The following is a 12,390-nucleotide window of genomic DNA, read 5'->3' as shown; positions in this document are numbered from 1 at the left end:
CCCTGCAGTCTGTAGAGGAAGCTCGATAACATACCCAGCCCCTCCCCCAAAGAAAGACTCCAGTTTTTTCTGTTTTTCTTTGGTAGTTTGTCTCTGATTATTAGACAGAATGAGCAAGAAGCTGAAGAGGACTTTAACCCTTGACAGCTTCTACACAGATAGAGAGCAGACTCTAAATCCTGAGGAGACTAAAAACAGACAGTCCCCAGGTGAATCCCCAAAGGAGGAGATCATCTGTTCCTCAGCACAGATGAACCTCATAGAAGTGATTAAAAAGGCTCTCACAAGGGAGCTAGAAGAAAAATGGGAAAAGGAGAGGGAGGCTTGGCAAAAGGAGAGGGAGGCTTGGCAAAAGGAGAGGGAAGCTTGGGAAAAGGAGAGGGAGGCTTGGCAAAAGAGCCTGGAGAAGTCAGTTAAAGAGAGAGTGGATAAAGAAGTAAAATCCTTGAAAAATAGGATTGGTGAACTGGAAACAGAAAACAGCTCTCTAAAAAACAAAATTGGCAAAATGGAAAAAAATTCCACAGAACAAAAGAACTCAATTGGACAATTAGAAAAAGATATTAAAAAAGTGAGTGAAGAAAATACTTCACTGAAAATCAGAATTGAACAAGTGGAATTGAATGACTCAAGGAAACAAGAAGAATCAGTCAAGCAAATCCAAAAAAATCAAACAATGGAGAAAAATGTGAAATACCTTCTGGGGAAGACAACAGACCTGGAAGACAGATCCAGGAGAGACAATCTGAGAATCATTGGACTTCCAGAAAAACATGATGAAAAAAAGAGCCTGGACACTATTTTCCAGGAAATTATCAAAGAGAACTGCCCAGAAGTCATAGGAACAGAGGAAAAAATAAACATTGAAAGGATTCATCGATCACCCACTGAAAGGGATCCTATAATCAAAACACCAAGGAATATAGTGGCCAAATGCCAGAACCCTCAGATGAAGGAAAAAATATTGCAAGCGGCTAGAAAAACCCAATTCAAGTATCAAGGAGCCACAATAAGGATCACCCAGGATCTGGCAGCATCCACATTAAAGGATCGAAGGGCCTGGAATATGATATTCCGAAAGGCTAAGGAACTTGGTATGCAACCAAAAATAACTTACCCAGCGAGAATGAGCATCTTTTTCCAGGGAAGAAGATGGACATTCAACGAAGTAAGCGAATTTCATCTATTTTTGATGAAAAAGCCAGAACTTAACAAAAAGTTTGATCTACAAATATAGAACTCAAGAGAAATCTAAAAAGGTAAAGATTAATCTTGGGAACTATATTTTGACTATATAGATGTATAAAGAATACATGTATACCTTGTTCTAGAAACTGATGTGGAAAGGACATTGTACCAAAAAAAGGGTAAAGTGGGGGTAGTACATCTCATGAAGAGGCATAGGAAACCTATTATATCTGAGAGAAAGAATGGAGGGGGATGAATATAGTGGGTATCTTACTGCCTTCAGAATTGGCTTTAAGTGAAAAATCTTAAGACATATTCAATCTATGGTGAAACTTCTCCCACCTCATTGAAAAGTGAGAAGGGAAAAGTGAAAAGGGAAGGAATAACCTAAGCAGAAGGGAATACGGGAACTGGGAGGGAAAGGGGTAAGATAGGGGGAGGAACTCTAAGGCGGGGGGAGGGATACTAAAAAGGGAAGGCTGTGAGAAGCAAGTGGTGCTCACAAGCTTAATACTGGGAAGGGGGGGAAAGGGGAAAGAAGGGAGAAAAGCATAAACCGGGGTTAACAAGATGGCAAGTAATACAGAATTGGTCATTCTAACCATAAACGTGAACGGGGTAAACTCCCCCATAAAGAGGAAGCGGTTAGCAGAATGGATTAAAAGCCAGAATCCTACAATATGTTGTTTACAGGAAACACACCTGAAGCGGGGAGATACATGCAGGTTAAAGGTAAAAGGTTGGAGCAAAATCTACTATGCTTCAGGTGAAGTCAAAAAAGCAGGGGTAGCCATCCTGATCTCAGATCAAGCTAAAGCAAAAATTGATCTAATTAAAAGAGATAAGGAAGGGCACTATATCTTGCTAAAGGGTAGCATGGATAATGAAGCACTATCTATATTAAACATATATGCACCAAGTGGGGTAGCATCTAAATTCTTAAAAGAGAAGCTAAGAGAGCTGCAAGAAGAAATAGACAGTAAAACTATAATAGTGGGAGATCTTAACCTTGCACTCTCAGAATTAGATAAATCAAACCACAAAATAAATAAGAAAGAAGTCAAAGAGGTAAATAGAATACTAGAAAAGTTAGATATGATAGATCTCTGGAGAAAATGTAATGGAGACAGAAAGGAATACACTTTCTTTTCAGCAGTTCATGGAACCTATACAAAAATTGACCATATATTAGGATATAAAAACCTCAAACTCAAATGCAGTAAGGCAGAAATAGTAAATGCATCCTTTTCAAACCACGATGCAATGAAAATTACATTCAACAAAAAAACCAGGGGGAAGTAGACCAAAAAATAATTGGAAACTAAATAATCTCATACTAAAGAATGATTGGGTGAAACAGCAAATCATAGACATAATTAATAACTTCACCCAAGAAAACGATAATAATGAGACATCATACCAAAATGTATGGGATGCAGCCAAAGCGGTAATAAGGGGAAATTTCATATCTCTAGAGGCCTATTTGTATAAAATAGAGAAAGAAAAGGTCAATGAATTGGGTTTGCAACTAAAAATGCTAGAAAAGGAACAAATTAAAAACCCCCAGTCAAACACTAAACTTGAAATTCTAAAAATAGAAGGTGAGATCAATAAAATTGAAAGTAAAAAACTATTGAATTGATTAATAAAACTAAGAGTTGGTTCTATGAAAAAACCAACAAAATAGACAAACCCTTAGTAAATCTGATTAAAAAAAGGAAAGAGGAAAATCAAATTGTTAGTCTTAAAAATGAAAAGGGAGAACTCACCACTAACGAAGAGGAAATTAGAGCAATAATTAGGAGTTACTTTGCCCAACTTTATGCCAATAAATTCGACAACTTAAATGAAATAGAAAAATACCTCCAAAAATATAGCTTGCCCAAACTAACAGAGGAAGAAGTAAATATCCTAAACAGTCCCATCTCAGAAAAAGAAATAGAACAAACTATCAATCAACTCCCTAAGAAAAAATCCCCAGGACCAGATGGATTTACATGTGAATTCTACCAAACATTTAAAGAACAATTAACTCCAATGTTATATAAACTATTTGAAAAAATAGGGATTGAAGGAGTCCTACCAAACTCCTTTTATGACACAGACATGGTACTGATACCTAAACCAGGTAGGCTGAAAACAGAGAAAGAAAATTATAGACCAATCTCCCTAATGAATATTGATGCTAAAATCTTAAATAAAATATTAGCAAAAAGATTACAGAAAATCGTCACCAGGATAATACACTATGACCAAGTAGGATTTATACCAGGAATGCAGGGCTGGTTCAATATTAGGAAAACTATTAGCATAATTGACTATATCAATAACCAAACAAACAAAACCATATGATCATCTCAATAGATGCAGAAAAAGCATTTGATAAAATCCAACATCCATTCCTAATAAAAACACTTGAGAGCATAGGAATAAATGGACTTTTCCTTAAAATAGTCAGGAGCATATATTTAAAACCATCAGTAAGCATCATATGCAATGGGGAAAAACTGGAACCTTTCCCAGTAAGATCTGGAGTGAAGCAAGGTTGCCCACTATCACCATTATTATTTAATATCGTATTAGAAACACTAGCCTCGGCAATAAGAGTCGAGAAAGATATTAAAGGAATTAGAGTAGGCAATGAGGAAACCAAACTATCACTCTTTGCAGATGATATGATGGTATACCTAGAGAACCCCAGAGATTCTACTAAAAAGCTATTGGAAATAATTCACAATTTTAGCAAAGTAGCTGGCTACAAAATAAATCCCCATAAATCCTCAGCATTTTTATACACCACCAACAAAACCCAACAGCAAGAGATACAAAGAGAAATTCCATTCAGAATAACTGTTGATACCATAAAATATTTGGGAATCTATCTACCAAAGGAAAGTCAGGAATTATATGAGCAAAATTATAAAAAAGTCTCCACACAAATAAAGTCAGACTTAAATAATTGGAAAAATATTAAGTGCTCTTGGATCGGCTGCGCGAACATAATAAAGATGACAATACTCCCTAAACTAATCTATTTATTTAGTGCTATACCAATCAGACTTCCAAGAAAATATTTTATTGATCTAGAAAAAATAACAACAAAATTCATATGGAACAATAAAAAGGCGAGAATCTCAAGGGAATTAATGTTACACATTGAGTACAAATTAATCATTACGTCACTAGGAAACCATTATTTGTTGTAGGATTAAATCAATGCTAAACTAGATTTAACCATTGTCTCCTCAATTCCACTTAGTACCTTGTTTCAAGTTCTGCCTCATAATATCTCCTTGTAGGATTAAATAAATCATATTGAACATGCTAAATTAGTAACTATTGTCTCTTATCAATTCCACTGACTTAGTACCTCGTAAGAATCCTTTGTTTTAGCGTTCTGGCCCATAACATCTCCCGCTTTCTTTTGTTTTAGAACATAAGGGGTTATGTTCTCCCTGACTTCTCAAGGAGGTGAGAACCCCAAAAAAGGAGATGATCACACCTTCCCTGACTGCTCAGAAAAGGGGTAAAAACACCATAGAAGGAAATGATCACACCTTCCCTGATGTCTCAGGAAGGGAGATGAAAACACCAAAAGAAATGGGAAATCAAATCAGATTAGCGGATTTCTGAACGGTCTCACTCTTAAAATAGGTATACATAAATCCATCAATAAGGGAGGTATTATACATAATTATGTAAATTACATAAGCACATAGTAACACAGGCTAGTAGTGAGGTAATAACATGAATCAACATGAGGAATTATACATGTCCATAAGTCCTAGAAATAGTCCAAAAGGAATCAATTGTCCATTACTTCATGTGCCAGGAATCCAATAATTCCTGCAAGTTTTGAAGTTCTGTAGCAGTCTTATCAACAATTTTTTATCTCAGGAAATCCAGTGATTCTTGCTGGTTTTTAAATTCTGCAACAGTCTTATCATCTATGCTCTTTCAGTTTCAGATGTTTCTTTCAGTGTCAGAAGGTCTTTTCCTTTATTTTGAGGTTTTTCTCTTTTTCTGTCTCCAATGGACAAGGTGAATATAGCTCATTGGCATCTATCTAATTCCTTCTCCATCTATAGAAATACAAGCAAACCATCTCCCTCAAACAGTTAACCTATCTGGTCCCTTCTAATCACTACTTTCTGGATCTCTCCACATCACCTGGTGATTATCTAAAGACAGTGGAGCTGCTTGCACTGTACACTGACCTTCTGTAGGGTTAAAAAGCCTGTATTCTCCCCAATTATAATCCCTTTCTGCCATTTGATTGCCTTTTGGCTGATTGATCATGTCTTAATATTGAATTTCTAAAGAGTGTCTGAGTGTAACTTCGGCTGCCATCATGCCCCACCTGGGGCCCTGAAGCTGGGCCCGGCCTCTCATTTCCCTGAGTCAATCTACATTCTGAGGCCCAGTGGAAACCTCGGTTGCATTTTGGACATAGGGTTTTAGGTCTTTTCTCAGCCTGTCTTCTCATTCTATCTCTATACCTACATTGGGCTCTCAGATGTCCTATTTTTCCACACTGAAAGCATCAATGATTCTCTCTAGAAGTCCCTTACCAAGAGGGACTCTGTCTTCCCATGTTCATCATAGCTTGACTATAAAAAGTATTTGTGCCTACTGTGGCACGGCATGTTATAATCTCCTCTAAAGGAGCATCTTTGTGTAGTCCTCATATAATTCTTCTGCAAACCTCATTAGCATTTTCCTTAGCCAATTGTCTTATCATAATACTTGTAGCTGCATTTTCTCCAATGGTTCTTGTGACAGCTGTCTGCAGACGTCCCACAAAATCTGCAAAAGGTTCATTGGGACCTTGCTCTGTTTTCGTGAAGACTTCCCCTCCATCTTTTCCTGGGAGGGAACCCCAAACTTTTATAGCAGCAATACAATTTGCTCATATGCTGCTATGGGGTAATTAGTCTGTGCTGAATTGTCTGCATACTGACCTTTACCTGCTAGTTGGTCAAAAGTGATTTGTATGTTAACTTCAGTTTGCTTATTGCATTGGACTTGAATCCTACATAATTCACTAGACTCTGAAAGTCACAACAAGTTTTTCCAGGTTCTAAACATGTCCTTGCTATAGGTTTCCAATCACTAGCGGTTAAAATTTCATAAGCCAAATTCTCTAGTAACATCTTAACATAAAACAATATAATCCCATAAAGAGTGCAACCCTTTTTCAAATCCTTAATTTTTTCCAAATCAAAAAGAGTGTATCTTTTCCATTGTTGACTGAAGAGTCAAGTTCTTCAATCTTAGAGTATGCATTTATTAAATCAGATATATCCTGTCTTCTTTTGCCTTAACCAATACTTTTTGTAATCTTGTCATAGGCTGCTTCATAAGTGGTGCTGATTGTGTTACTGCCTCTCCCCCTCCTCCTTTTCCCTCTACCTATGAAGGGTTAATTGGGGGAGGGAGGTCAGGGGATGGGAATGACCTAATTTCTCCTGCGGTGAAGTACCACACTTAGAATCATACTTAACTCCTTTCTCATCCTTTTCACCTACTTTATCTGAATCCTCTCTTTCCTGCTCTTTCTTCTTTTTCCTTATTCTACAACTTATACCATTTCTTAAAGCCAGTTGTAATAAATTATATGTATAAAGTGTTTCTTTGGAAATTGAGTCAGGTCCATAATCATTATAGTATTCGCATATTTGCTCTCCTACTAATTTCCAATTGTCTAAATTTAATTCTTTTTCCTTAGAGAACCAAGGAGATATTTACTGTACTGTTTCTAAAAGTTCAATGATCTGCTCCCAAGCTAAAATTAAACCATGATTTTTTATCAGTCTGACCAAGCTTTTGACACATTTTCCCTGAATTGGAAAAGAAGGCTGTTTTCTAAACATCTGTCCCATTTCAGCTGAAACATCAGTTTAGCCCTTTACAGAGTTGCCTTCTTGTACTTACCCTAATTTCTAGGTCAGAGAGATTTTTCCACTGAACTCAGGATCATGTCAGCCCCACATTGGGCGCCAAGTGTAATGTTCTCTCTAAAATGTAATGTTCTCTGTTGAGGTTTTCTTGGGATCTCTGGACACAGCCTTCATTTCAGTTCAGTAATCACCACATCCTTTATTATCTCTTTCAAAGTCTTATCTCCTTCACCTGGGGCTTGGCTAGTTTTCTGGAGGCCTTTCAGAGTCTTGGTTTCAGTGGAGAAGCGAAGGAGGAGAACCTGCCACCAAGATGGTATGAGATGGGATGAATCTTTCTGAGTCCAAGGATTTGTGCTCCAGCCTTCAGACTCCAGCCTTCTGTCTCCTAGTCTCTGAATCTCTGAATCTCCCTGGCTGAGGCTTTTAGCTTATATGCTACACACTGAGTACAAACCAATCATTATATCACTAGGAAACCATTATTTGTTGTAGGATTAAATCAATGCTAAACTAGATTTAACCATTGTCTCCTCAATTCCACTTAGTACTTTGTTTCAAGTTCTGGCCCATAACATCTCCTTGTAGGATTAAATCAATCGTACTGAACTATGCTAAATTAGATAATTATTGTCTCTATCAATTCCACTGACTTAGTACCTTGTAAGAATACTTTGTTTCAGAGTTCTGGCCCATAATTTACAACCATTGGTTAAAACAAAACAAAACAAAAACAAGCTATTTTTTCTATAATTCAAAATAACATATTAATGATTCACAATCCTCATCAATAAAAAAGAAATCTGACTTGCTCTTCTCTTGTTCAGTTCTATGCTCAACTAAATATACATTTCTATATATATTATATAGATCTAGATGGCATAACAGAGAGACTATCTGGAGTCAGGAAGACTTATCTTCCTGAATTCAAATCTGGTCTCAGACACTTAATATCTGTGTGATCTTGGACAAGATTAACTTTTTGCCTCAATTTTCTTTTTTTTTTTTATTAAAGCTTTTTAATTTTCAATACATATGCATAGATAATTTTTCAAAATTAACCTTTACAAAACTTTGTGTTCCAATTTTTCCCCCTTTCCCCTGTCCCCTCCCCTAGATGGCAAGTAGTCCAATATATGTTAAATATGGTAAAAATATACATTAAATCTAAGATACACACACACACACACACACACACATACACATACACACACACACACATTTATATAATCATCTTGCTGCATAAGAAAAATCAAATCAAAAAAAAATGAAAAAGAAAATAAAATGCAAGCAAACAACAACAACAAAGAGAGTGAAAATGCTATGTTGTAATCTACACTCAGTTCCCACAGCTCTCTCATTGGATATAGATGGCTTTCTTCATCACAATGATTTGGAGCAAAAAATTATAAACCACTCCGGGATATCTGCTAAAAAAAAAAAAAAAAAAAAAAACAAATGGGGTCACAAAGAGTCAGACACAAATGACTAAACAAAATATACCTATACCCTGAATGAGGCAGATTACTTTGCAAACCTTGAAGATATATGAAAATATCACATTATTAATATTATTATATACTAATGGATTTGCTTTACAGGTTGCCCAAACTATTTTTCATAGTCAGGACAATAAGTAATTTTCCTCCATTTTTTTCCCTAAGTAGATGGTTAGGCCAAATTATTTTGAGTGTTAGCCAACTTGACCTTCCTTTTAATATTTACAAATGACATTTTAATTCCTATATCCATGTTTCACCATATCTTGTCCCTCATAGCTGGAATATATTCCCTCCTTGTTTTCATGTCTTAGCATTCATTACTTTTCTTAAAGGATAATTTTAAGCATTATCCCATGTAAGAGGTCTTTCTTGAACCACACATCCTTCTCCCCAATTTTTTTGAAGTTTATCTGCTTATATGTATTTGGGTATAGATTGTCTCCTATCAAATGAGATATTTGTATCATACTTAGCACAATGTCTAGTACCTAGTAAGTACTATAATAATTATTATTCTTTATTCTTCCCAATAGAATATACATTCTATCTGGGAAAGGGAATAAGTCTTAGGGAGTTAAATTTTAGAGAGGTTCAGTGACAGTCCCACGGGATTGATCCAAATTGATCTGACTCCAAATCTACCATTTTTCATACACTATTCTTCCACTGGCTTCTGAACCTTGTGTTTGTTACCAAAAATATTGCATTATTTCTTTCATATTGCTGCTTATTTTGAAATGTTTTTATTTTATTTTTTTAATAGTACAATCGATATCAAAGCTATGGAGCTGAGGAATGGGTCCTGCAAATGGGAGGGGTACTGTGCCCCAGTCCAGGGTGTGGAGCAGGTCTACTCCCTGAACCAGGAGTGAGGAAAATCACATGTGAGCCAAGCAGTGGCCTGGGCTGTGGGGTAAGGACAGACTCTACTATTTGAACTCATTGGTATTTTGGTTTGAATTGTTTCTTTCCTTTGAACTGGAGAAATGTTTTCACTGTGGAATCAAGTTTTGTTTTGGGTTTGTTTGGTTTGTTTTTTGAAGTGTCTAAAAACTAGAATTCAGTGGTCAAGGTAGGAAAGGATTACTAATGTGTCATACAAGAATTCTTTCGTGTAATTCATTTGAGAGATTGCTGATCTAAGTAGTTCCTATGAACAGTTGTCAATGACAAGGCCACTTCTTGAACTTTTTCTTCCAATGCTCAGCAGATTCTCCATAAACCATTTATTATTGTGTTAGTGGTGTCTTTAAGTAGACAGGAGTAAAAGAGAGATAGAATGTCCCATCAGTGATGTCCCAGTGACAGTGTTTGTGTAAGTACTTGGAGAAATAAAATGAAGATTAATATAGATATGTTGAAATTGTATGGTGTCATAAAAGCTATTTTAAATAGAGTTGAGCAGAACTAATGGGGCCTCTTAGGAAAGCAGAATCGGAAACACCGAAAATATTTGTTCTAAGAGGTCAAACCAAATATCCTAGACCGAGGTTTCAATGAATATCCTGATAAAAGCTAGAGGAAAGGAGGTGGAGGGAAAATATACTTCAAATACAAAAGGCTCACTAAATTACAGGTTGAAATGACAAATGGATAATAATGCTGATATTAAATTTAGTACAGGCAGGAAAACAGCTTATAAAATGCTGTTGAATTTTGATGGAGAAGCATTTCTTTTAACATTGAAACTTAGTGGAGGACTTGGGGTGGGGCATTAAAAATATCAGACAGGGGCAATGTTTGCTGAGCACAGTAAGTCATTTGAGTATAGAGTAACATCCGTCGACCTTGGTAAAACTTTGTCTCTGTATATGCAGTGGGCATATCAGGCACAAGTTTTCCCTACCTAGGCTCTTTTACCTGGTACAGAACTAGAAAGGAAAGGAAATGGAAGTGGTAGAAAGTAATGGAAAAACAAGAATGACTAAAGCGAAAGCAGTGCCTCTGGATTAACTTTCATGATTGCATTAAAATGAAAGCCCAAGTAAATTTGGCTACCCTCAGAAATTATATAAATCAAACTATTTTTCAGCATTAGTCATCATCATTTTGCTGTACAATCTATGCTGATTACATGTGCTCTAAGTGGCTTCCACAGTGCCAGCTTTAGGGAAGTACTGTGTGTTTCCTTTCTTGGTCTTTCCTTTTTTCTGAACACATAACATTTATTATTAAAATCACATCATGAGCCTTAGTCATATAAAAGCTTATATTCGTATTCATCTTTTAATGTATATCTATATATTTGATTTCTTTAGATTACAAACTTAGTCCATATCTTGTACATATTTTCATTCCCCACAGTGTCTGGCAGGGTGCAATGCAGGCATTTCTATGCAAAAATATGAATGAATTAATACTATTAATATATAAATGACCATTTCACATATAGATAAGCCATATCTTCTATTATCAGTGAATCTCAAAGTCAAAAGGAATCTTATATGTTATCCATTCAAACCCATATTTTACTAGGAATCCCTTATATAACACATCCAGCAGTCAATTGAACTTTACTTGAATTTCCACTGATTGATATCTACTTCCTCCCAAACAAGCCAAAATATCATCTCAACAACTCTTGATTACTAGAGTATTTTTCCTGATAGCAATCTGAAATCTCTCTGCAGTAGCCACTCATTTCTGTAGTTCTACTCTATGGGGTCAAGGAAACAAGGTTTTAAAACCCCTTTCCACTTGACAGCAATTCAGTTACTTGAAGGCAGTTGTCATACAGACCTCAAGTTTTCTCAGAGCTAAAATCAATCATTTAACTAACAAAGTTATTCAGTGCCTACTAAGTGCCAAGAACTGTGCTAGGCTTTGTAGACAAGAATACAGTGAATGCTACAATCCCTAATAGAAAGAAGCTTCTTTTCTATTAGAGGAGATATGTGTATGTATGTATACACATATATGAATGTGGATATATATAAAATAGTACAAAATAGTTTCGTAAGGAAAGCACTTACAATGGAGGACTTGGACAATAATTGAATGGTGTATTAAAGATGGGGGGGTGTTGTATGATGTTGAGATGAGGATAAAAGACGTCCCTAGCTGGACTTTGCAAAGACAAGAAGAGAGATGCAACATTATGTATGTAAGAGAGAGGCCAGTTTAGCTGGAATGCAGGTTAATATGAAATGAGATTCAAAAGATAGAATGGAGCCAAATACTGTAGAATTTTTAAAATATAAACAGAGTAATATTTAATTTTAGAGGCAACAGGGAACCATTGGAGTTTACTGACTAAGGGAGTAATGAGTAATAATGGACAAATCTGTATTTATAGAAAAGCAGCTGGGTAGCTGTAGAGAATAGATTGCAGTACAGATAGACATGGGACAGGAAGACCTTCAGGAATCTAATGAGAGATGATGAGGGCTTGAGCTAAGAATTCCTAGTGGATATAATTCACCTGGTACCTAATTTCTGATCATTTCAGTAAAAAAGAAGTTTTTGTCTATTTTTTTGGTTTGAAATGGATTCAATTTACAGAAAATAAACAATCTAGTGATGCTGGGAAGCTCTTATTCAAAGAGTAAATTGGAGCTAGGGGCTCATTGTAGCTCACTGGTTTTCTGACTGTAAATATGATGTACAAACCTGAACATGCTAGTCAAGGAGTATCTATTAGAAGCAGAATGTTGCAGCATTCTGGATTTCTAAATACATTTCTATTACTTTTTATGTGATTTTTAATGATTTAGTATTTTATTTCTACCCCAATTTCATTTAAAAACAAAATTTAACATTTTTTTTTAAATCTGAGTTCCAAATTTTCTCCTTCCCTTCCT

General features: G+C 35.8%; 1 protein-coding gene across 1 annotated transcript in view; it reads left to right on the top strand.

Annotated features, from left to right (window-relative positions):
- The window catches only part of PRKN (parkin RBR E3 ubiquitin protein ligase), a 1,934,491-nt gene that overhangs the window by 1,636,674 nt on the left and 285,427 nt on the right, over nt 1-12,390 (top strand). Inside the window, exon 9 of the mRNA XM_051998070.1 lies at nt 9,354-9,503. Within this exon, the coding sequence (XP_051854030.1) occupies nt 9,354-9,503 (150 nt within the window). The remainder of the gene's footprint in view (nt 1-9,353; nt 9,504-12,390) is intronic.

Source organism: Antechinus flavipes, chromosome 4 (assembly GCF_016432865.1).
Source record: "Antechinus flavipes isolate AdamAnt ecotype Samford, QLD, Australia chromosome 4, AdamAnt_v2, whole genome shotgun sequence".
NCBI lineage: Eukaryota > Metazoa > Chordata > Mammalia > Dasyuromorphia > Dasyuridae > Antechinus > Antechinus flavipes.
The sequence above is the reverse complement of the archived record's forward strand: the minus strand, read 5'-3'. Positions and strand labels throughout refer to the sequence as shown.